The sequence below is a fragment of the Calidris pugnax genome, unplaced genomic scaffold (assembly GCF_001431845.1).
Source record: "Calidris pugnax isolate Ruff unplaced genomic scaffold, ASM143184v1 scaffold30, whole genome shotgun sequence".
NCBI lineage: Eukaryota > Metazoa > Chordata > Aves > Charadriiformes > Scolopacidae > Calidris > Calidris pugnax.
Window position 1 is genome coordinate 1794125 of NW_015090776.1, and position 25612 is coordinate 1819736.

At 39.6% G+C, this 25612-nt stretch overlaps 1 protein-coding gene across 1 annotated transcript in view; it reads left to right on the forward strand.

Annotated features, from left to right (window-relative positions):
• Window positions 1–25612, forward strand: part of HMCN1 (hemicentin 1) — a 223243-nt gene that overhangs the window by 103520 nt on the left and 94111 nt on the right. The window contains exons 28-44 of the mRNA XM_014946817.1: window positions 176–323; window positions 817–943; window positions 1950–2104; window positions 4762–5040; window positions 5636–5917; window positions 6983–7091; window positions 7679–7848; window positions 8088–8242; window positions 9035–9158; window positions 10508–10609; window positions 12560–12736; window positions 14952–15103; window positions 15897–16020; window positions 19588–19763; window positions 20073–20169; window positions 22324–22446; window positions 24591–24752. Coding sequence (XP_014802303.1) covers window positions 176–323; window positions 817–943; window positions 1950–2104; window positions 4762–5040; window positions 5636–5917; window positions 6983–7091; window positions 7679–7848; window positions 8088–8242; window positions 9035–9158; window positions 10508–10609; window positions 12560–12736; window positions 14952–15103; window positions 15897–16020; window positions 19588–19763; window positions 20073–20169; window positions 22324–22446; window positions 24591–24752 — 2662 coding nt within the window. The remainder of the gene's footprint in view (window positions 1–175; window positions 324–816; window positions 944–1949; window positions 2105–4761; window positions 5041–5635; window positions 5918–6982; window positions 7092–7678; window positions 7849–8087; window positions 8243–9034; window positions 9159–10507; window positions 10610–12559; window positions 12737–14951; window positions 15104–15896; window positions 16021–19587; window positions 19764–20072; window positions 20170–22323; window positions 22447–24590; window positions 24753–25612) is intronic.

Here is a 25612-nt window from a genome sequence, read left to right on the forward strand (position 1 = left end):
TGAACTACGACTCATATTGAATAGATTGTAGAAGTTGAGGAGATTAGTGCTATAACTGAAAGAGGAAACAGATTATCCTTAGACTAAAAGTACCATTTTCATATAAAAATCCAGCTGTGATATTTGGCTGATGTAACTTGGATCACATAAGGCTAATGTCTCGGGTTCTTTTAAGGTTGTGGAAAGCAGTACAATCCAGATTTTGCACAATGGGAAGATATTGAAGCTTCTTAAAGCTGCTACTGATGATGCTGGACAATATTCATGCAAAGCCATAAATGTAGCAGGAAGTTCTGAGAAGCTGTTTAACCTAGATATACTAGGTGAGTTCTGTGTTTTGGGGTTTTTCTGCTTGTGTGGGTTTTTTTTTTGGGGGGGGGTGGGGTGGGGTGGGATGGTTTTTTTTTTTTCTTAAGATGGCGATTTGAAAAACAGTTGATACTGAAGAAGTCCTGATATTTCTATTTATTATAAATTAATTCTTTCTCTCACTGTCTGTTAAATATTGGCTACTTCATGGTGGCTTTTGAAGACTGAGAATTTGCCATTCTTGCAGTAACACAGACAAAATGCTGCTTTTCATTTCTGGACTTTGGTCATTTTGCATTTTGGGTGTACAGCAGTCTAACACAGGGGTCGTCTCATGTAGAGTTCACCAGCACAAGTGTGGAAGTGCTTGTCATAGTAGAAATTATCTTGTAAATGCTAAAGTTGTTTTCAAGGGAATAGCATGATTCACTATGGCTTTTCTTCCAGTTCCATAGCGTACCTTCCTGATTAAATACCAGTTCTTCCTTAATGTTTGTCTTTTTAAAGTTCCACCAAGTGTAATAGGTGCTGATACCTCTGGTGAAATTGCAGTCATCCTCAACCAGGAAATCAGTCTGGAATGTAGAGCAAAAGGCTTCCCTTTTCCTGACATTCACTGGTTCAAAGATGGCAAGTAAGTGTGTTCTATGTTTTGTGGTTTGTGTCTAGCTTATTCCTCCCTTCAAATGTAGAGGAAGAAGGTGAACAGTACCAGCAAACTCAGCTTTTAGCTCTCAGTATGAAGTTATTGTCAGCAGATAAAACTTGCGGTGATGTGAGATGGTAAGTTCTTTAATCAAGAGCTAGTCTCCTGCTTTTCTTTGTGAACTGTCCTGTTGCTGACACTGGCACTTGCAGAGCAGATTTATTGTATTTAAAGCCAGACAATCCTTGAACCAAGACAAACGTAACTATTTCCATGAGTTCATTACATCTGAATTATTTTAAACATATCTTTAGTTAATATACAGTTGTTTTGCTGACATGATTTTTTTTTTAATTGGTAGACAGTACAGGTATGAAACGTTTTCCTAGCTAGAGCCTTGTGCAGTTCTGCATACGGCCATTAAAGGTTTTAAAACATTTGTAGCCTACATGTTTCAATTTTTCATCTCATCTTTCAGGAAAGCATACAAGGGAAGAATTCTTGGTGGCTTAAATATTAGCTGAAAAACAAAATGGGCTTGCTTTTTTTTAAAATAGTGTTGATGTTTAACAATGTAGTTCAGTATAGGCGATAGCTAGTACTCACAGTTATTCTGATAGGACAATTCCTTATTCTTTGGTATTGATATGTTGCCACTTACATCTAGTAAATGCAGACATTTTGTCATCAGCAAAGGAATGTTATGACCTAAGTACTTAGAAAAAGAAACTGAAATCAGGAGTGGGACTCCATCTCTGATTCTGGCATCCTGGATGACCTAAGTAAAGTACTTCTGTATTTTGGTGAAGTCAATAATAATAGTTTGTCACTTTATGATGACTCTTCAGTTTAGTGCTGTTGCTCTAGTGCTAAGTGGTACTCTTTAAAGGTACAATTACTGCGGTTAAAGGACCCCTTCTTGTTACTGTCAGTTTAAATTAATGTTGAAAGGATGGGGTCAAAGTTCTGTGAGGCAAAATAATCTCTGTTCCAGGCCCTTGTTTTTGGGTGATCCTAATGTTGAGCTTCTGGACAAAGATCAAGTTCTACACATAAAAAGTGCTCGAAGGATTGACAAAGGTCGTTACCAGTGCAGTGCCACCAACACTGCTGGCAAACAAGTTAAGGAGGTCAAGCTGATCATCCATGGTAAGTTTATAGAATGCCTGGTCATAGAAAATCCTTTAACCTTACTTCTAAGATTTCTTTTTTGAATGGAGATGCTCAGACAAATACAAGCTAAGGCTCTAATCTTGCAATATTTCAGTATAAACATAACTTAATATTCATCTTTTGACAAAGTGATCATTTTGAGCATTTATGTATCTCAAGTTAAGTATGGATGTAGCCTTTGCAAACTCTGCCTTTAAGTGGTTTTTTCATGTTTTTTATTAGTTTCTAATTGACAAAAGCCAAAAATCTTGAATAGCCTACTCAAATTTTGCTGTTAATTAGTTTTAACTGAATTATTTTATGATAACATTGGCTTTGTTATTTTGATCTTAGGGAGGTGAAAATTAATTAGAAGAATTTTATTTTAATGCACTCATAGTTTTATTTTTGTCTTAGGGAGGTGAAAATTAATTAGAAGCATTTTATTTTAATGCACTCATAGTTTTATTTTCCTTAACCTAGTGCTAAGAGTAAATTCAGCCAGGAATAAGTTAAAGTTTTTGCAGAAGTATAAAATAAAGTGCATAACTAGTAAGAATTGGATCCAAATAGTCTTTGGAAAATAATGTTCCAGATAACCTTCAGGTAGTGTGGTATGACATCTGCCTTAAATGGGTGTGAACTGAGGTCATTTATAGCAAGAGAAGAAATGCTAGCATGAGATAACCACTTTAACATCATTATTATTTTTGGGAAGTTTATAGAACACTGGGTATACTTTTAGTGTTTTTACAAGCACTGGAGTCTTAGCAAAGACATGGAGAACAGACAATTCCTATGGTTAGCCTAGATAAGTTTAACTTAATTTAAGAGATTGTCAGTTGGGAGAAAAGAAGGGGAAAGATTCACGGAAGACGGAAGAAGTAGCTTTTGAAGGAAGACTTCAAAGGAGACAAGAGGAAGAGTTTTTCAATTTGGAAGACACAGAATGTGTGAACATCCAGTTAGACCTGAAAACTCAGAGAGCCCAGTGCTAGCAGAAATTATGGGGAAACAAGTGCAGAAAGCTATAGCTGAGATAACGCTCTTGTGCCCTGAGTGTGAAGTGTAGGAATTTAAGTCTGTGAGCCCCTAAGCTGATGAGTCCTCATTTGCTATGGATTTGCTTCTGAAGATTGTGTGTCTTTCCTTCTGATATCTGTGAACTTGTAATACATTACTACGAACTTGGAGGTGATTGTGGCTGTTGTGAGATTAGAGGAAAAAAAACCCGACACAAATAAAATCCTCAGAGATGACTAGAATTTACTTCAGGTTCTTCAGAAGAGAAGGGTGGATTTGTGGTAGTAGAATGGAATATCTCTTTACTTTTAAATTTCTCATTAATCCTGGCTGAACAAACGGAAGCCCACAGAGTAAGTGAGGAACCTAGATGTTAATTCTTGCTAGTTCTTACTTGGTTTTAGCTGTTTAGCCCTACTTTTGACTTTGATATTTTCCCAGAACACCATGTTAAAACTGTTCCCTGTCTGTGGATGCGCTGATAGAGAAATGCATTCTCCTTTGAACTGGGTTTGTTTCAGCATATTGTGTAGGTTTGTGTATTTTTGCACACAAAGTATTTAATTATGAAAATATTTCATTGTGGTTTGATAATCTTCCAGACGCATCTCATAGGTGTAGATCCATTCATTGCCACTTTCCTTTACATTTCTGCAGTGGTATTTTAAATGAACACTATGGAAGTCAGTGGAAATCTAGGATATACTGAGCATGTTTGGCAGCAGAGGAGTTAATGTGTCTGCCAGATGTCTCTGGTACTTTCAGCAGTCATAAATTTAGTTGTTGCCAATTGCACTGTGTTTTTATTACTTCTACAGAGATTTACGAACTCTTTATATTGGCTGATTTACACGAGAGCTTGTTTGCTAGAAAAATCTGAGTACGGCTGCCTAGTGAGCAAGGGAAATGACTAAGGGCCAAAAGTTTCAAAAATAGGAGCATGAAGCTAGACTGTTAAGCTCGTATTTAGTCTCAAAGAAGGTGACTTCATCTTCGGAAGTTTTGAGTACTGAACAATTCCCACTCCAGTCGTAGAGGCTCTAGGATGTATTTGGAATTTTAAACAGCAGGTTGCTGTTCCTTGTTGGGATGGTGCACCTCCCAAGGTAAACTGGGGTTGCTCTTTCTTTACCCCTCGGAGACAGGGAAGAGGCAGAGCCATGACCAAATGCACTGCAAGATGCATGGAGGCCCAGCTCTCCTAACTGGGCACGTGTTGGACCCTATAAGGAGCCAGGTGCCTCTAGTGGGGCGGCACAGCTTTGCAATGGTCCTTCCTGTGGCACTTTTTTCTTAAGTATATGGTGTCCCTTTGAGGTTAGGTTACATTTATGTTGTGTTTTCTTCATACTTTCAACTGTCAGTGTGTCCCAGAAAATTGTATATGCAACATATAACTGCTGAGTCAAAAAACAAAAACAAAAAAACACCAGGTAGGGTTGGAAGTCTGATTTAAGCTAAAATCTTTTATTCTTACAGGAAAAAAACAAAAACAAAAACACACCAGGTAGGGTTGGAAATTTGATTTAAGCTAAAATCTTTTATTCTTACAGCATTCTAATGTTTAATCTATTTAAATCTACACAGACTTGTATAGTAAGGATTTAATACTGTTTTCTCTTTTGAAATAGTCCCTCCTAGTATTAAAGGAGGAAATACCACCACAGAGGTATCGGCGCTTCTTAACAATCTTATAAACTTGGAATGCGAAACCAAGGGAATCCCCGTTCCTACCATAATGTGGTACAAGGATGGACGACCAATTATTTCTGGCCCTCAAGCCTTGTATGTGGAGAGAGGGCAATTCCTGCAGATCCCTCGGGCCCGAGTATCAGATTCTGCAAGGTACACTTGCCGCGCGAGCAGCGTCGCTGGAGCTGCTGAGAAAACATATGACGTGGATGTCTATGGTAAGTGAGAGTTTATTTAACTTGGTTACTTGCCATGTTACAGAAAGTGCATTTTGAAAGCTCTTTTGCCTTTGTGGGCCTGTCGAGGGTGAACAGCAGTCAGTGGTTGTGTTTAAAGATTGGCCTGTGTTAGAAGGGCCATGTAAAGGGAGCTTTACACTCTGTGCTTTATGTGACTCCCAAAAAGCTCTTGACGTCACAGGCCTTGATAGCATGCTTTGGTGAAGTATCAAAACTATTTCTACTCATGTATCCTTTCTCACGTATGCATGCTGAACACCACTTACCTGGAATAGCCACTCGGGGTGGGATCTTTAGTGTAGTGTTTTAAAACCTTCAGATTTAATTCTTCCATCTCAAAGCCCTGCAGATCCTCTATTTTGTACAACTGGTCAATACTGAACTACATCTTCTGACTTCTCTGTTTCCCCTTTGTCTTGGCTTGCCCCGGCAGCAAATTCTCACATGAAATTGTGCATGACTAGTGGCATATAGAGCCAAAGTGGGTGGGGAGGAACTAACCCATTTGCTCTTAGTACATTTTCTGGCTACAAGAATTAATCACTTGTAATATATTTTTTTTCCCTTTCTGCAGTTCCTCCGGTAATTGAGGGCGATGCAGACACAGCCCAGAGCAGGCAGGTGGTTGCTGGCAATTCACTCACGTTAGAGTGTAAAGCTGCTGGGAACCCTCCACCTCTCCTTACCTGGTTAAAAGATGGTGTGCCTGTGAAAGCAAGTGACAACCTCCGTATTTTATCTGGTGGGAAGAAGCTGGAGATTTTGAATGCTGTTGAGGCTGACCAGGGCCAGTATTTGTGTGTGGCCACAAGCATAGCTGGGGAACAAGAAATCAAATATGAAGTTGAAATCTTAGGTGTGTGAGCAACAGAATTACTGATTTATCAGATTCCCATAAACCTAATAAAGTATGTTTTTATTTTTGTTGGTATCATTATATGAAATATCAGTCAAGTTACTTATCTAGTTAAACCCAGCCACTGCACACTTTTTCTGTCCAGGTTACAGGAGAGCTTGAAGACTCTTACTTTCAGGTTAGTTCTTGAAGACTTTTTATGCAAGTGGTAGGTAAATACTATTCTCAGTAACCTTTAAAATTCTTCTAACTTGCCTTCATAGAAAAAATCATAGATACGAAAGGGAACAATTGAAAATATTACGGAGTAGTTGCCTCTAGGGGAAGAACATTTTTCTCTGAATTTAAGTTGTGTAAATTTTCAATCTTTTCTTGAAAAAGATTTTTTTTTTTTTTAATCTTATGCATTGAAACCTTTGCCACTGTCTGCATCTTAGCAGTCCTTTCTGAACATCTCTAGGTAAATGACTTGTACAAATGTTAATCCCATTATGTTGACACGGAAAAGTTTGTTTAAGAACTTTAAAGGCTTGTTTTTTAGGCTTTGACCTGCCCCTTTGAAGAACATTGAATGCTATTGTTTGCAGACATAGAGCATTCATTCTGCCACTCCAGGTGTATCTCAGTGTTTTTCCTCCCGGTGAAGGAGCTGGGAGGAGCTGTATGGCAGTGCTTCCTTCTGGGCTCACCCACTCCTTGGAGAGAAATGAGAAAGGGTGAAGAGGACGTGGGAGAGAGTCCTCTGCACCTTAGTTTGCTGCTGCTGCTGATAGAGGATGCTAAAGGTTCCCTCACGCCCCGTTCACAAGGTTTTTCAGACAGAATCTGGAAAAAACAAACAAACAAGAAACAATAAAAAAGAGTGAGAAGAATGGTTTGAAGCCACAAAATGTCATTGGGTAGATGTTTCCCTTCAGAAAGGAACAGTGATGAACAAGAAATCTGTACATGTCCCAATGTGAGATAGATGTCAATATTTAATTTTTTTTTTTAACATTGCTATTTGAGACGGACCGTTATGACATTTCTAATGCTTAAATGTTTCTGTTGATTTTTCTCTTACAGTGCCCCCATTTGTGGAAGGTGGGGATGAGCTCTTGGACTACGTTGTGATTCTCCATAGCCCTTTGGAGTTGGATTGTTCAGCAACAGGGACACCCTCACCAACTATCACGTAAGGGGGTTGGTGTGACAGTAGAAAAAAAAATAATCTGATGGTTGATTAGGTGAGCTTGGAGGTAGTCCTTATGAACTGCCCATGTTATTTGGTGATAGTTAATATGTGGAGGACAGACTCCTGGCTCCCCTGAAGACAGCATCAGGCACACGCATGGCAGATTCAGGATTTTGTTTTAAAGTGGTTTGGTATATTGTGCCAATATGCATGTCCTGGAAATTATGATAAATAAGATAAGCTGACAACTCTCATTCCCTTGCTAATGCAGCTGTGTGCTTTTCATCTGCCACCAGTGATAACTTTTGCTTTGGATATTTCTGTCTACCTCTGGTGGCATCTGCTTTCACTACTGCTTCCCTTCCACCTTTCTGACTTCTTTAGTGCCTGTTCCCCGTGCAATCCCTTCTCCTGATAAACCATTTTGGTCCATGGCACTCAGAAAAGCAGAATACTACCTGACATATCCAAACCCTTCTAGAAATGCAAATAGAGTTACTGGGACATGTAATAGCATTGTGCATCTTTTAGGAGTGCTGTTGGTCTTACTTTCATAGAGATCTGAGATTGTACTTTCTTTTTGGTAGGTGGTTGAAAGATGGTCAACCAATTGAAGAGGGAGCTGGACATAAGATCTTATTAAATGGACAAAAACTTCTCATCTCTCGAGCTCAAGTGTCAGACACTGGCCACTATAAATGTGTGGCTGCAAATAAGGCAGGAGAACATGAAAGGGAATTTGATGTTACTGTGCATGGTAGGTTACTCAAGGAGGTGAGGGGAGGGGAAGCAGCGGACTGCCTTTATTTTAAATTGCTAGCAAGAAGGTGCTCACATTTTCTGTAAATGTTTATTTGTATTAGTGGGTTGAAAAATTGGAGATGGGAGTAGGTGAAGTAGATGTAGAGCTACTCTTACCTGTGGGATACTGCTTCTCTATATTTAAATGTGTATGTTCAAATGATACTTCATTTTTGTTTCTGGTGCTTCTTGCAGTTCCTCCAACCATCAAATCAGCTGGGACTTCTGAGAGAGCTGTTGTGATACACAAGCCTGTGACATTGCAGTGCATAGCCAATGGCATTCCCAGCCCTTCCATAACTTGGTTAAAAGACGGTCAACCAGTAAACACAGCCAGAGGAAATATAAGAGTAAGCACTGCTTTTTTATGGGATCCAAACCATGAAAGATAGTTACAAGAACTTATACATGTTAGTGTTTCTTTTCCTTTTGCTTCCCTCATGCTGGGATATAAAGGTGCTAAAGATCCGTCCTGGAGAGCAATGAGCTTTTTACCTGAATAGGCTGGTATTTTAGATTGAATAACATTATTTAGTAGACTGAATCCCATTAGACACCTCCACACCAGAAGAGTCCATGACTGTAAATTCAGCATCTGGCTCCTTTCAGTTGTTCTTACACCTCCAGGGCATGGTTGTCTGCCAGTTAGGAGGTGGCTCCTACCTACTTGTCACTGCGAGGCGGGATTTAGATGAGTTTTTCTATAAGCACTGCCATTGCAGCACCTACTTATATGTTCCCTTCTCATTGTGAGATCCTGACTTTCAATGAATAGCCCTTCCCAGTGCTTGCATGCTCCAGGGGGTCGAGCGCTTGCAATGGCTTTGGTTTACTTTAGGCTGGAGCAGTCTTTGACATCTTGCCAGCGGCAGCTCTCTCTGCCTGTAGCCTCCTCTTCACCTTGCTTGCCTGCCCCTCTGCCATCTCGGTCTCCTCACAGCTGTACAGCTAATAATCCTCATGTCCCAGGAACACTGAAGTCTCTGACCTACCAAGACACCTCTTGCATGAATATTAGCCCCAGGTTAGAAGAAAGATGAGACTGACTGTATTCAGCGTAAGCGCATACTTTGCCGTTACGCTTGGCATCTCTGCCTGGGATGGTTGTGTAAAGTGGTTCCCTGCTCTCTGTTTTGGTACAGCTGGAGTCTTCAGGCCGTATTCTGCAAGTTGTCAAGGCCCTGCTCGAAGATGCTGGCCGATACACTTGTGTGGCAACAAATGCTGCAGGAGAAGCCCAACAGCACGTTCGGCTTCATGTGCATGGTAATGTTTCTGCCTCTGGTTAGAGGCTAAACATGACTCTTTCAAGGCAGCTTTTTTACATCTATATTCCCTTCTCTTTTAAGCTCTCTGGCATTTTTGTTGTCTCTGCACTTCCACCTCTCCGTTTTCTTTCTTTGTCCCACTCCATTAGTAAGACGTCAGGGTAAAAGCTGTTTTTCTTGGGATTTACCCTTTCACACGTGGTACTGAGGGCCACCAAAATGAATGCCTTTCCAGTTAACTCTTCTGTTCAGAGGTATCCCAAGAAGCCAAGCATGTTGCCACTAACCCACCACTCAGAAGGCTACTCTATATTTCTGAATCAAGATATGATGTACCACTCTTGGCATTATTAATTTGACCCAGGTCTTCTGGAGATAACGACATTGCTTGTGACCTTGCAATGAGGAAGTTTCACGGGAATGACCTTTCTGAGAAAGAAACATTCTCTTATGAGGGGATTTTCCAGACTTTTTTAAAGGAATTTTATTTTGCAGCTAAAAAAACAGTATAAAAGAAATCAGGGAAACTTGAGAAGCTGTTGTCTGCATGTGAATTTAATAAGTGCTCTCGCCATGATTTACGTACATTTGCCTCAGAAGTGGTCACGAAGTATTGTGTGTTCTTGATGTGACCCAGTCCTCAAAGGATACAGGAGGGGTGAGAATGGACTGTGGCAAAATGCTTGTGATGAGTATGATTATGTTGACTTCCATTGTCAAAACAAATTTTGCGTAACTGGAAAATATTAAACTGAAATGAAGAGAGATTGCAAGATCTCCATGGATGAAACTTAGAGAAACCGCACTCACCTTATACTGTGATAATTGCATCATACTTAATTTTAGTGTCAGACCTGTGCTCACAAATACTTCTTTTGTTCTCAGTCTTCATGTTCAAAGTATAATTTTCTGGTGTTTCTGTCGTTTTGCAAATTTATGGACTTCAGTAAGGTAAAGAGCCTTGCTCTGTTAAAGCCGTGTACAGCCTTCAGTTTAATGTTACCAGGTCAGGTGAGAGATGAGTTTGCTACATTAGAAGAATTGCTGTCCTGTGTTGTGCACCCGTTTCCTACAAGTCCATTTCAAGTGATATTTTTCCTGAGAAAATAAAGAGTTATAAAAATTATGGTTTATTTCTATTAACGTTAATGAGGCTATATAATTAGACAGTAATTCTCGTTTCAAAGATGAACTTTCTTGAGAAATTCCTGGGTAATCCAGCAGCTAGTTGAAGCTTGTGCAATGCATTGCCCAAAGTTTCTCAGAGGGCAGATTACTTTGTGATCAGACGTTCTGCTAGCTGGGTGGCTGGATTAATGAAAACCTGATGCCTTTGTCTTTTCCCAGAACCACCCAGTCTGGAAGATGCAGGGACAATGTTAAATGAAACGGTGGTGGTGAATAATCCAATCCATCTTGAATGCAGAGCATCTGGGAACCCTCTGCCAGGTATGCACATGCACCTTGGAGAACGTGAAGCAGATAAAAGGTTTCCACTTTTCTGTGTCTTTTAAAAGTAAATGAATATTCTGAACGTGAAGTTAATCCTGTGGTTTTAAAACTAGCTAGATGCTATTAAATGCTATGTATAATGGGAAATGTCATTTTATCAGCTGACATGGAGTAAGTATTGAGGAATTCAGTGATAGCCACCATTTTTAAATGCATGAAAAACACAAGGATAATCTACTCCCTTGTGTGTACAGCGATGCCCTGTCTATAGACAAGAATACTGTTCGACTTCTGCTAAATGTTTTAAACACATCCACTCTTTTCCCCTGTCAAGTCAGTATTTTATAGTGTAGGGCAGACTTAAAACAATACCTTGTGTATTGAGTTTGCCTGTCAAATGTGCCCGTGTCTAGGACCTTATCTAAAGTTTATTGGAACTAATAGGAGGCTCTTTGTTTGATCTGGACCCTTTGCCTGTGAGAATGGGTAGATTTTCTGTGTGTGTAAAGTGCTTTCTGTGCCTTGCCCCAATGATAAATTATACTAATGAATTTGTTGGTTCTCCTTATATTCTAAGCTTTGAAAACTAGGCCACATATGTCTGTTTGTATTTTTATTTTTCTCACATTTTATGGAGTTAGGTTCCCCCCCACCCACCTTTTTTTTCTGAAGGAAAGTTTCCCATGGAAATCATAGACATTTACCCAAGTGAGAGCTGAAGGACTTTGGCTCCTGTTTAGACTGATGGATATTTTGAATTGTTTCTGAACTCAAAAAAATCTAAAGCAATCTGGATTTTAGTTACTTCATTGCTGAGTTTCTTTCAGTGGTAGGATTTTTGGATTAGGTCTTTTTTAGTTATTCTTTTTTTGTTCTTGTTTTGTTGTTGAGATATGCAGGTAAAATTTTATTTCTTTTTTTCCAATGTGTGTTTTTTGTTCCCAGCTACTGATGGGATATAAAAATACCATCTTAATATGAGAATAATATTTCTGTATTAAATATTGTACAGCAAAACTTGGGGAATAGTGTATGACTGGCATATTATACCTGGCATAGCAGTTTATTCTTGTGCTGACGATAGTCTCGTTTTCAGGAGAAAGGTGTTACTAAATTTCAGGTACACATCCAGGTTCACCTTCTCCACCTTTTAAAGAATTAATTCTCAGCAAAGTACTACTTTCTAGAATCATTTTTTCTAGAATCTGTCAGGCAGATTACTTCTTGAATGTGTGTTTCACAGAAAACTTGTGTGCTACGGAAAATGATTCAGTAAGCAGCAGTTTCATCAAACTTTGTGAGTGCCAGTAAAGCATTAGTTACACATTCTGCTGATGGAGGGTGCCATCTTTTGGCTGAGATGCAAAAAAGTCCTCGGACTCTGTTATCAAGTTCCTATAAAATTTTCTTTTGGAGTAATGACAGTTTTCTGAGCCTTATTTTCAGTTTTTCAACCTGCCAGTTGAACTTTAACTTGGTTGGTTGCATTTTGATTCTGTAAACTTCCCCAGGTGGTTTGGTTTAATGTAGCAATACTTTAGGGTAAAAAGTGAAAAAATGATATATATCATTTTATTGCATATACAGCAATATATGCATAAACAGCTGCTGTTGGCCTTAGTATGAGCTAAGTAAATCCTTTATAAGTATGCTTTGTGTGATAATCTTTTAACTTCAGAACGTTTTTTTCATGAATAGATGGTGTGCATGGATGATGGTGGCAAGTTTGCTATTGAATTCTCTAGGCATAGCTGGTATTTTGTACAAATGTTACCGATTTCCTCATTTTCTTCTGCTTTTTATCATCATTAATTATGATTAATATCAATATTGGTTTGTAAACTTTGGTGTTATGTATCTGGAAACTTAGATAGAAAGTTTGAAAGTCGATCCCTTTGTAATGGGGGTATTTTTGGCAACTCTTCCATCTTTTCTCTCACAATGCAGTTATCACATGGTACAAAGACAATCGTCCACTTACTAGTTCTTCAAGTGCCACTTCTCTGAACAGAGGGCAGGTTCTGCAGATTGAGGGTGCTCAGATCTCTGACACTGGCATTTATAAGTGCGTGGCAGTCAACACAGCAGGCACAGCTGAGTTGTTTTACAGTCTTCAGGTTCATGGTAAGTATTATAAAACTTACAAAAAACACCTGCGTGCACCACCTTTGCTCTTTCCAAGTTTCAGGTCTGCTTAGCACACTTACTGTCTCTCATCACACCATCATACTGGAGGAGATATGGCACAGGTGGTCAGAGGGAAGAAAATTCTCTCCTCTGTTTTTCAGCAACATTAGGATACATGTTTTGAATTAGGAAAATGTGATAGGGGAAGTCAGTTCTAGGAAGAATGAGCAGAGGCACCAGATTTGTGGAAAAGGTATTTATGTTATCACTTCAGCAATTTGGAAGGCCTTGGAATTGCTGGGTTTTACTCTAGATGACTTTAAAGCTCCCAGTAGATAAAGAGAGGACAAAGATCAAATGCTCTTTCATAATCCAAGAGATTTGAAGAAAAATGTACTGTGTCTAATAAGATGAAGTGGAAGTGTGGGTGTTTGCAGACATGAGACATCTGATCAAAAGCCAAACTGGAGCTTTTCCACTGATTTCAGTGACTTTTGGATGGGGCTGTAATCCAAATTCTTATCTTTGATACATGCATATGCATGTAACAGGTTTTCTGTGGGAGTCTTCCATGCAAAACTGTGGCCTGAATTTGGCACAGTGTCCTCAGCTGAGACGCGTGCAGAGTATGTAGTTCCTATTAATATTGATTAACAAATAATGAGTTGGGCAGTATGTTTCCATGGAATTAATGACCATCATGGGAAAAAGTGATGGCTCAAGACATGGTCAAAGGCAATTAACCCCACCCAGTGATTAATTCCTGGGAAATAGTTAGAGCCAAGTTCATTATTGTGGTTAAACCGAAAAATGAAAAATAACTCCTAAGTATATCTGTGTCTTGTTATGGGCTTTCAGTTAATATGTCTGGAGTTTTCTAGGGAAGTAATACTTTCTGAATTAGACACATAAACCTGTTTCCCCTTCCAGAAAAGAATATATGCAGTGGCAGCCAGAACTAATTGCATCGAAGGAAGCTGAAACAGCTATGTATGAGCCTACTTAATTCAACTTGCATCATGCCAGACTTCCAACGGAATGCTTTTTGAATTTATCGTGAACAACTTCATCATCCAGTTTAATTGGGGTTTATCAGTTTTGAGAAGAGAAAACTTGAGATTTTTTCCACTCTGTTAGTGAAAGCAAGAATCGCTACTTAACGGAGAGCAGACTCTGAACTGTCAAGTACAGAAAGTTGTGCTGCATTTACTGAAAGCCTGCTCTAGATTTCTGTATAGTGGTTGGCATTGTGAATGGGCACCTGTGTTGGGCAATCACTGGTCGTATTCAACAACTTCTGTTGTTGATAGTGTTGTGGATGCAGTAGCTATAGTAGAAATTACTGGATCTTTTTTGCGTTGAAAACAGTGCTTGATACTGCAGACTTAACATCAAATGGAACTAGGCAGGCCTACTGAAGGAAGCAGGTGGAATTCCAGTTTAGTATATTCATATGATTTCATTGTATTAATTTTTCCACTTCTTTGTCATCACTATAACTTTCAGGCATTTGAGAACAACGGATACTATTGCAGTGAAAGAGGGAAGCTGTATGCGTGTGTGTGTGTGGAAAGAAGGATATATTTGTAGGAGCAAATAGAATTGCTCTGATTCTCATGATAAATGAAACATCTCCCTTTTTTAATACTTCTTTAATACTCCTCCTTTTACATAGGTCTACAAAATCTGTGTTTTGAGATGTCCCATTAAGATGTTTTTTATCATCAGACAGGCAGGTGCTATACAGTCTAATCTGGTAAATGTTCACATGTGCTCAGCAAGGCCAGTTTATTACTCTGTGTATGTATTTGCTTTGTGCAGTTTATATGATAAACTGCTTTCCATAATCCTCACCACTCTTAATGCCTTTCACAAGTTCTAAATAGAATATGATAATATTTTTAATATTTTCTGGTTCTATGTTTTGGTTCCTGGGTTTTGCAGCTGTCCTCTGGACTATGAGCCCAGTCCTGCTTATCTTGCTCACAGTAGTTTTACTGAATTTATCTGACTGCTTATGCAAAGAAAGAGTGGGATATGGCACAGAGCAAATAAATTACAAGAGTTCAATAGAAGTAGTATGAGAAATATTTCCAGTAGCGTAGTGCCTTGCAGAAAGAGAAATAATATCCAAAAGTAAGCCATCCCACTTAATTTCATTATGGTTAATACTCTTAAGTTAGCTGTTTCAGTTTTGTTTTGTTTTTTTCAGTCCCACCATCAATCTCTGACGGCAGTGACACGGTGACAGTGGTGGTTAATAATCTAGTGCGACTGGAGTGTGAAGCAAGAGGCATCCCAGCACCTATTCTGACATGGCTAAAAGATGGTAGCCCCGTTTCCAGCTTTAGCAATGGACTCCAGGTACTGGGTTCAAATCCTGCTATCTGTGCTGTTTCCTTTTGTAGTAGGAGACTTTTAAGCTGGTGCGGTTTAATGGAACAGAATAAGTTGGAGGATTTGGAATGAAAGTATAAGGCCTTTTGCTCTAGGTTATTGGTGTGAGTTTAACTCCAGTAATTACTGTGTGAAGTGATACAGATATTGAAATAAGATGGTCCTTTGAACTGATTTCATGCTGAGTAAGAGTTTGCATCAACAAATTTTTCACTTACTGGCAAGAAGAGGAAATTGGACCATGTTCCAATGCCAAAGAGATCCACAGAGCTCAAGATCATGTAATATCTCCTTACATAAAATAGTAATTCAGAAAAAAAGACCAACCACTGATGTAAGGAGATATTTTGGAGTTAAAATGAGAGGACATGGTTGTTTTATGAAAGCTAATTTTATGATCTCAAAGGAAAGAGGGGAAATTTGTATACTATGAGGGCAACTCAGGAGACAGACAAAAGGTGTGACAGAGGGAGGAATGTCAAGATCCTGCAAAGACTTGCGAATGCCAGGAGTTCCCTAGGGACTTGCATGAGGTTAGACTTCTGCTTTTGCAAATCTCAATCAAAAGAGAACAGCAGAGAGCAGGGAAATGGAAAGATGGTGGGAAGCAGTGACAAAGCAAGTATGAGTGTAGGAAATGGAGAGATGGTGGGAAGCAGTGACAAAGCAAGTATTTCATTTTGAAATGGAACCTAATAGTTCTCTCTGCTCATGTTTATGTTGAGGCATGTACACTGAATATGTCGTGCTTGTGTTGCAGGTTCTGTCTGGGGGCCGAGTCTTGGCATTGAGTAGTGCTCAGATCAGCGACACAGGAAAATACACTTGTGTTGCAGTCAATGCTGCAGGCGAGAGCCAAAGAGATATTGATCTCAGAGTTTATGGTGAGATTTTCTGACAGAACTCTGTTCTTGTTTTTTTGGTTTTTTTTGTTTTGGTCGTGAGAACTGTTCATGGAGCTTTGATTAAACACACTGTGGCCTAGACCTTTAGCAACATGGAATAAAAATTGTTCCAACCCATAATGGAAGGCGAAGGGATGAAGAGGTGTGTGTGTATGTAAGTAAATATCTGTACTCCAGGTGGGGTCTCACGAGAGTGGAGCAGAGGGGCAGAATCACCTCCCCAGACCTGCTGGCCACTCTTCTTTTGATGCAGCCCAGGATAGAGTTGGCTGGTGCAGTTGGCTTTCTGGGCTGCCAGCGCACATTGCCAGCTCAGGTTGAGCTTCTCATCTGCCAAAACCCCCGAGTTCTTCTCCTCAGGGCTGCTCTCCAGCCATTCTCCACCCAACCTGCATTTGTGCCTGGGATTGCCATGATCCAGGTGCAGGACCTTGTGCTTGGCTTGGTAGAACTTCATGAGGTTCGCACAGGCCCACTTCTCCAGCCTGTCCAGGTCCCTCTGGATGGCATCCCTTCCCTCCAGCGTGTTGACCATACCACACAGCTTGGTGTCATTGGCAAACTTGTCAAGGATGCACTCAAATGAACAATGATCTGCCATTTGTTTTAGAAATCTAATGGTACCAGATGTGGAGAGAGGGTTTTGGAATTGAAGAATCTTTGTGGTTTTGCTTCTGCTTTCAGTAGGTCAGTGGAGGGAGAACTGTTTTGGCTCTGCCAATCTCTAGCTTGATGACAATCCCGAGTGGAAATCTGGAAAGTCTTGCAAGAGAAGTTAGAAGTTTGGGTGTTTTCTAAGGTGAATAGGGACAGCTGGTGAGGTTCTTGGGTTTCAAGTTTGGCTTTCAGAATTGACTCCCTTACAAATGCCCTGTGGTTAGGGTACTTGGGACTTGAGTCATGGATACTTTTGCATCTGCAAGGGGCAGTTCAGAAAGTCACGTCTCTGGCATGGCAAGCAAGCTCCAGGCTAACATGGGCTGGAACATTTTATGTCTAGAACAATAAGTATCAAGGTCCCTTTTGGAGTTTGAGGACAAGTGTTTGTGTATACATAACCACTCAAGTGGCATGGATACACTTGTTGTTTCTCTTTTATTTTCTGGAACCTCTGTCCATTTTAGGTAGATGAAATTAAGAGCTAGTTAGAATTTGTGTATGTTTAAAATTAGTATTGTATTAGGAGCTGGCCAGGGTTGAGCTCAGCTGCGGGGCCATCTTGAGTGAGACTGTCACCAAAAAGTAATACTACTCTTAGGATTTGCCCTATAGTGGTAATCTAATTAAGAAGTCACAAGAGGAAAATAATTTGGAGCACAGTTGGAGCTGAGATGGTTAGAAATGTGCGGTACGCTGAGTCAGTCTAGGAGTTGGAACAATCTGGGTAACATATAGTTACCACAAGCATAATTAGATTAGTTTTAAACCCTGTTCCTACAGAAACAAATGCTTTAGTGTCTGTCTGTCTCTATTTCATAAACTTAGTTTCCTTTTGACCACATTACAGTTCATTTAGCTGAGAGGAAAAGTAATTGGTGGAAAAGTATTTGGAAATAAATTTGCCTTCTGCAGTAATGGATCAGCTTCCAACTTGCAGTTCCCCAACATTCATAAAGAAACTGAGCCTTTGTGAATTCTACAAAGAAAGTAAGATAAACAGAGTATTTTTTCAGTTACTATATTTCTTATCCACAGAGACCAGACTTTTCCCTAAATTATTTCCAAACTGTGAAATCAGCTGCTCTGCTTAGTGCTTCCTGTGCAAGAAAAACAAAGCTTTATTGTTAATGTTATTTTTCAGGACATCTTGAGAACTGTACTGCTGGTTTACTGAGTACCACTTTGGGACATTTTATAATCTCATGTGTGCTAATTAATTTAGTATCTTTTTGTTCCGAGTGAAGCCCAGAGTATTTCTCACAGACAGTCCCACTGCTTCCCTTCTTTTTACCCCAATATTTTGTGCAGACACGCAATTTCTGGAGTAATGGATTGCACAACTAAAAAGTGAAGGAAATATGATAATAAAGGTTCTTATATTTGGCCCTGGACAACGTTTCTGGGGCAAACTGAACAGTCTTAGTACACAACAAACATGAAAATCCCCCTGGGTATGTGTAACCAGACAAAGTAATTCTTGCTGGGAGTGTTTGGATTTTGTAAATATTTTAATTGCAGATCCGATGTTGGATTAATGTCAAGAGTTTAAAATTAACATGCTTTACGTTTTGAAACGATACGAAAGGGAATCCCTATGAATTGCTTTAAGGATTTAGGAACGTATATGCCATTAAGGGCACAAACCCCTGGTAGAGAGCTGGTGATAAGCAGCAGCAGCGCAGGGCACGATAGCCTGCTCCACTCCAGCTGTTTTCCAAGTCAGTGTGTGTCTGACACCAAAATACTTTAAAACTCTTAATATGGCAGTGTTCTGTCAATGACTGCAAGCTTCCCCGGAAGTCTCAGAAGGTTTCCTCTTGACTGCGTGCTGTTACCAAGGGACATTTGGTTCAGCCATGAATACTGATACCAAACCATAGATGGCAAACAGTTTTCGGTCTTTAATCTTTTCACTTAAGCTCATCTTGTCAGTCTAATATTTCCTCCGTGTTCTTCTTGACTCCAGCCATAAACACTTTCCCCATGGAAAATTATGGACTTCCTCTGTTTCAAGGTTTAGTTCTCAGTTGCTTTGTTTTTATGACCGTGAAAACACAAATAATCTTAAAAATGGAGGAAAAAATGTGTTTTCTTGAATCTTGACACTATTCAAGAACAGCTAATGGTTTTCAATTTAAATGCCCAGAAGCATTTTTTTAATTCCACACAGAAAACTTCAATTCCAAAAGCTGATTCTTCTACCCTATAATTTGGAAATAATAGTCTAAAAAGGAGGTTATGGCTGAAACTGTAGTCCAAATCGAAATATAGTGCTCTGTGCCAACAATTGCAATAATTAGCTAGTGGGTACCACACAAAAGAGATAGATAATAAAGTAATTGTAGATTGTGACTTGATGGTTAGATCATTAACCCGTTCACTTGGCTGGAACATTCTGTCTTCTATATTTGGCCATCTCTGGACAAAATTCTTCTTAAAGTTAGAGTTGTCCTTAAAGCCGATTATTCATCTTGGCACTGGCTGGAAAAGTTTAAGACATTTTCAGCTTCTTGGTCTGATTCTTCTCTTGTGAACCTTTTCACTCATTAGCTCTTTTTCTTTTTAGCAGGAATGTACTTCCCCATTCTGCATATACTGATGATTTTCCATTCTAGCTACATTTCAAGTATTTTTCTTCCTAGTCTTGGCTTATCTACGTGGTTTCTCTGTAGCTGATATCTCACTAGCATGTAGCTTGTGTAAAGGTTATTCTGTAAGTAACAAAAATTATTCCAGTGTTTTTTGTGATATAAAGGAGACTTACGTGTGAGAAAGGTAGTAACTGCCACTTTATTTTTGTTAAATGAAGACTGTTAACTCCATAGCGTGTATCCTCTGGGAAGTCTGTAATGCCCAAAGGTCCTTTGTTTTGGTTTATTGCTGTAGTTCCACCGAACATCATGGGAGAGGAGCAGAACGTCTCTGTGCTCCTCAGCCAAGCAGTGGAGCTGCTCTGCCAGAGCAATGCTATTCCCCCACCTGTGCTGACGTGGCTCAAAGATGGACGACCCTTGCTGAAGAAACCAGGTCTTAGCATCTCTGCAGATGGAAGTGTGCTGAAGGTGAGCTGGGTGGTCAGGCTCCGGAGGTGATTGCTTTCTGCGGAGTACGCCCACCATGAAGGCACTAGATCCCCACTAGAGGTTGGATAGCATTAGGCCTGCCAGTGCAATAGGGTGGTGGGTGAGGAGTGAGGGAGGTCGTAGACATCTAGATGTTTGCATACAGATTTTGCAGGAGTAATACTGTATTATTAATATTTAGAGATACAGATGTAAAAAAAAAATAATTAAACCTGAACAACCTCTCCCTCCGAGTTTTGTGTATAATAATGTAAGAAGAAGAAATCTAGGTTTTCGTTTTCTTCCTAGATTGAAGAAGCTCAAGTACAAGACACTGGCCGTTACACTTGTGAAGCGACAAATGTTGCTGGGAAAACTGAAAAGAACTATAATGTCAATATTTGGGGTAAGATTTATTAAGCTTATTCCAGGAAAGGGAACGGAGCTCAGAGGGAAATCATAATGCGAGATGCTAAAATTTTCTGTAGTTCATAAACGCTTAATTGCCGAGGTTCGTGCAGGGAGATGTTATTATATTTGCTCTAGTTTAACAGCCCCAGAAAGTGCACGTTTTCCAAATTGCTTTGGTTTCATTCTAAATTAATACCAGCTACTTTGTAGGCCTTTGCCAGGCTGGTTTTGCATGTGTGATAGTAGTTTAGAACTATAACTGGCTAGTTTTGTGTCCATGGCTCCTATTTGTGCACTCTCATGCCATTTAAAATAACCTACCAACTTTCCACTTTTTTAAATGCTGAAAGTGTGAAAATTCAGATGAATAAAAAGCTGGTTTTAGCTAGCTTTATTTACTCTGCAAAGTTATCAGCGCTGAATCATAAACATAGCTCTAGTAAAATTTTTCTATGGCTGGATGATGAATGTGGCTTCAGACATTCATTTAATAATTGGTTTTGAGTGGTTTTTTTGCACCATCATTTTCTTCCCATGTAGAAATTGAAATGTGCCTTTCTTTGCTATTACAAATTAATTTCTTCCTTTGAAATCACAAGACTAGAATAATATAACAGGGTTTGTAATGATAAAACTACAGTTTTTAGCACAGCATTCTGCCATTATTTATTAAAAAGTAACATTCCTGGTGTTTAAATTAGAACTGGATATTGTTGTACCATGGAAGACCATGCAGTTCTCCCATACTAAAGCATGGACCCATTTACTGTGCGTATCATCCTCATCTCTCCCTTCCCAGACTTGTAAGATCTGCAGTGTTACAGAGGACCTTTGCTGCTGGAGGGATATGGATTTGTTGTTTTGTGCAATAAGACCATTTCAGTAGGATTTTGAGAGGAGAGATAATTCTTGGCTAGTTAACAGCTTTGATGGAATAAACTTAATAGAAACCAAAAGGTGCCTGTGAAAGTCATCTGTGGATAAGTGTTTAGAATTGCGGTCTTTGTTTACACCCAGGGATGAAGAGTGCTGCTTGCCATATTTTTAAGTTTTAAATCCAGGAAATATATCCTTCCGAGGATTGGTGAGGTCCCGAGGGCTAACCCTGGTTCCAGGAGCCAGCCCATGTGTTAAATATAAGATGTACCTCCTTAGACAATGGCACAAACTTTTTTACTAGAGGCAGGATGAATAAAAGGTTGAAGCCAGTACAGTACAATAAAGCCCTTTGCAGTCAGTCATTCTGAAACCCATACGTCTGGTATGGGTTTAATAAATTTATTAAATAAATTATATATATGGGTTTAATAAATTTATTTTATAAATTTATTAAACCTATATATAAATAAATACATTTATTTAATAACTAAAGAGTTTGAAGTATCAGAAGGAGAAGCTGTCTACTGTCATGTGCAATAAATAAATAAATAAATGTTAGATAAGTTATTCACTAGTGAGATTTTGTTTGCCATTTTCAGCCTATGTTCTCTGCTTTTTTTGGTCTCTTTTCAAGTGTTGCCTACCCTATTTTCATCAGAAGAAAATAGTTCCCCCATTTCAAAAAGGCAATTATTCCTTCCCTAGTGATTGAAGTTATTGAAGGCTTTGAGAATCAGAGTGAAAGCAGTGGTCCCTTTTGTGTGCAGCTGGGTTACAGTCACAGAGGTGCAGAGCAAAGCTGGCACTCTGATACAGCAGGGCAATCGAAACATTGAACGTGGCAGCCAGTGTGTTGCTGCAGGAAAAAATCAAAGGAAAAAGTTGGGCTGAAGTTTAAAATTCACTGTCTGTCTAATGATGATACCTGTGTGTTTATGAGCTAAGGCCATGAATGAGGCAGGCTCGTAGAGCTGGGCTCAGTTTACATAATTCACAGAAGTGGCCTTGTTCTGTGAAGTCCATTCCAAAGTCAGGCAGAAATAGAGCCTGTGCACACACCCGACCTCAGAAGCTGGAGGGGTAGATGCAGTCATTTGAAAGTATATTACTGCCTACCCAGGCACTGGGTTGCATTGGCAGCAAGAGAATGCAATCCTTGTAATTGCTTCAAAGCATAATGGGACAAATTTGTGAGGGGGTCATTTGGGTCTTACTGTTGGCTGATAATATTTTGTTTCAAATGCTGCAGTTATTTGGCATTCCTTTTCAGTGTCACCAAGTATTTATGACTCGGATAACGTCTCTCAACTGACTGTAATTGAAGGGAGCTTGATAAGCCTCGTATGTGAGTCTAGTGGCATCCCACCACCCAGTCTTACTTGGAAGAAGGACGGTGAGTAACCATCCACTGTCTGTTTTATAAAATAAATGTGATAACTCTGACCTGCAAATTTTTCTTTTTCCCTCTGTGTTCTCAGGAGTTGAAACATGCAAATATCTAAACAGTCCTGATACTGAGTCAAATGAACTACTGTAGTAGATTATTCCCTTCTCTCTCTCACCTGTGCTTGGATTAGGTGTCGTTATTCCTAAAGGCGTGCAGGAGAAGCACAGCGCAGAGATTTCTCAACTGGCTTAAAATGAACAGTTAGTGAAACACTTAGTCCCTCTCAATGTGCTTGTTTATCAAGGTGCAGCAAGACAGCACCGAGACTGCTTTGTGGATCCCAGCCGTCAGGGCTGCGAGTCGCTGTGAAGTTGAGGCGAGGGTCTCTGCCCTCTGATCCACTCCAGATGTATCCTCTGGGGTTGTTTTTTTTTTTTTTTAAATTTTTAATTTGCATCCATGGCATACTGCCAAGTGGTAAAAATACACCTATTTGTTTTAATTGCTTCTGGGATTTACTGAACCTTTCTTTCATCCCATCTTAATATTTAAGAGTAGTCTGCACACCTTTTTGCTTTAGGGGTTAAAGTAACATTGACAAACACCTTCTAATGAATCAATAGACAAAAGCAGTTTTTTTTAACAGCCTCTTTTAAGCATGGACACTGTTGGAGACAGACTGTTAGACAAATTAAGATATTGAATCACAGAATCTTCTAGGTTGGAAGGGACCTTAAAGATCATCTTGTCCAACCATCAACCTAACTGACAAAAATAGACACCCACACAACAAACAAGGAGCATCATCACTAAACCATACCTCCCAGCACTACATCAACCCGTCTTTTGAACACCTCCAGGGATAGTGCCTCAACCACCTCCCTGGGCAGCCCATTCCAATGGCTGAGAACCCTTTCAGTGAAAAAATTTTTCCTAATATCCAGCCTGAACCTCCCCTGGCGCAACTTGAGGCCATTTCCTCTTGTCCTGTCGCCTGTGACTTGAGAAAAGAGACCAACCCCCATCTCTCTACACCCTCCTTTCAGGGAGTTGTAGAGAGCAATAAGGTCTCCCCTCAGCCTCCTCTTCTCCAGGCTGAATAACCCCAGCTCCCTCAAGTATGGCAATTCTTATGTTATTAATCGATCTCGCTGATTCGTCTGTGTTTCTCTAGAAGGCACAACACAGTGTGGTATATAGCTACCTTAATTAATTATGGCTTGTGGAAAGAGCAAATTTTAATTATGAAACTTTTTTTTTTTATGGCATAAAATTTTCAGAGAAGATGAAGTTTATCAAGTTCTTTTTAAACCCTGTCTTTTGGAAAGCAAAAAGGCACTGTATCACATGTTCTAATAATATATTGGAAGGCCAAAGTTTATACGCTTAATGACAGAATGGAAACTTGAAGCTGTTGGAAAGTCTAGAAAGGCTGTTAAAAACTAGTACAGTTTAGAATGTTACTTGAGATTTTTATCACCTGTGGCATTTGGTGCACTTGTTCATAGACAGGATTTTAAATGCACAAGTGGGAAATGAAAATGCAGCTTGTACGAATTATCGATGGCCAGTGTATTCTTTCTGTCACAAATTCTCCCCAAGGCTTATAAAGCTGAAGATAGTTGCCTAATCTGAGGTCTCCGCGATTGAAAAGTCTGCTGAGAGAATGTAATGCTGTTCTGCTGTCACATTTCTGCTGAGGATGTCCTGGGCCAAAGTGTGTGCACATGTGATGTGTGACACACAGTACACAGATGGTCTGGCTGTGCAAATTAAATTGTACGTTTCTAAGCGCTGCCTGTGGTGGATGAGATGATTATATACTGGCCAATGAGTCAAACTTTACTGAAAGCATTGAATTTGCTGCTCAGTGGAAGTACCCAAAACTTTCTGGATGGATGCAAGTGTGGTGAGAATTCCTGTGCTTTAGCTCAGGTGGCTGTGTGTTGTGAAGTGAGCAGTGCACATGGCCAGTCCTCAAAATCTGCTTGCATGAAGCTTCCAATGTCTGGGAAAAACTCTGATAGAGCAATTATAAAATGGATAATTGTCTAGCTCAGTAATTTTTAAATGAGCCAGTGGACTTTACACCACATGAGCAAGCTCATTACCATTTTCTGTGTTTTTATCTGAAAGAATGTCTCTTACAGGCTCTCCACTGGTGGCTGAGCTCTTGGGAAGGGTGCGGATATTATCTGGAGGCAGACAGCTACAGATTTCAATCGCTGAAAAGTCTGATGCTGCCTCTTACACGTGTATTGCTTCAAATGTAGCTGGAAGTGCAAAGAAAGAATACAGTTTGCAAGTATACAGTAAGTTACCATGAAAAATTCTGTTCATAGTTTACCCATTCTGAAATAGAGTTACGTTATGGAAGTGTTATCAATACAGTGGTGTTAAGCTGCAGGATAGTCAGAGACTAATGTCTAGCTGTAGAACAATTTCAGGGTACTCCAAGAGGAATGGTACCTGATTATAACTTGGACACTTGGACTTGGAGGTTGTCCAAGTCATTGTTTGTACCTGTTGAAACGGCATTTGACCACAGATGACTATGAGGACGTAACCCCTTTAGGGGCTGGTGTAATGTTTCTTGTCACCAGGCTGTAGTAGTGATAACAATTAATTGAACTTAGATTTTCCAGTTTTACTGCTAATTCTGTATTTCTGTCAGCTCTAAAAGGAAGTATTTTTAAACAATCCCGTGAAAGAGAAAATCTTCAGAAATCTGAATGGATTGATAGCATCTATTCTAAGCACTTTGGAGCAGTCTTTTTAAATTTTTTTTAATTTTTTTTTGGTGTGTGTGTGTTTGCATTTTCGGAGCAGTCTTTTTAAATTTTTTTTTTTTTTGGTGTGTGTGTGTTTGCATTTTAAAAATTGCCTGTAAATTACTCTTTAAAAAACATTTTTATTTTTGGGTGGGGGAAGGGGAGGTTATTTGTTTTTCCTCAGCCCTGTGGAAAATGCTATGGATTGCAGAGTGCCCCTGACTGATTTGCCAGCAGTAACCCACAGGCACTGCTCTTTATGAAAATGTTATGAAGACTTGGTTGTTGCTCTGTTCAGAACCAAGTGAACCTGGACAGGCTGGAGAGATGGGCCCAGGTGAACCTCATGAGGTTCAACAAGAGCAAATGCAAGGTTCTGCACCTGGGCCGGAACAATCCTC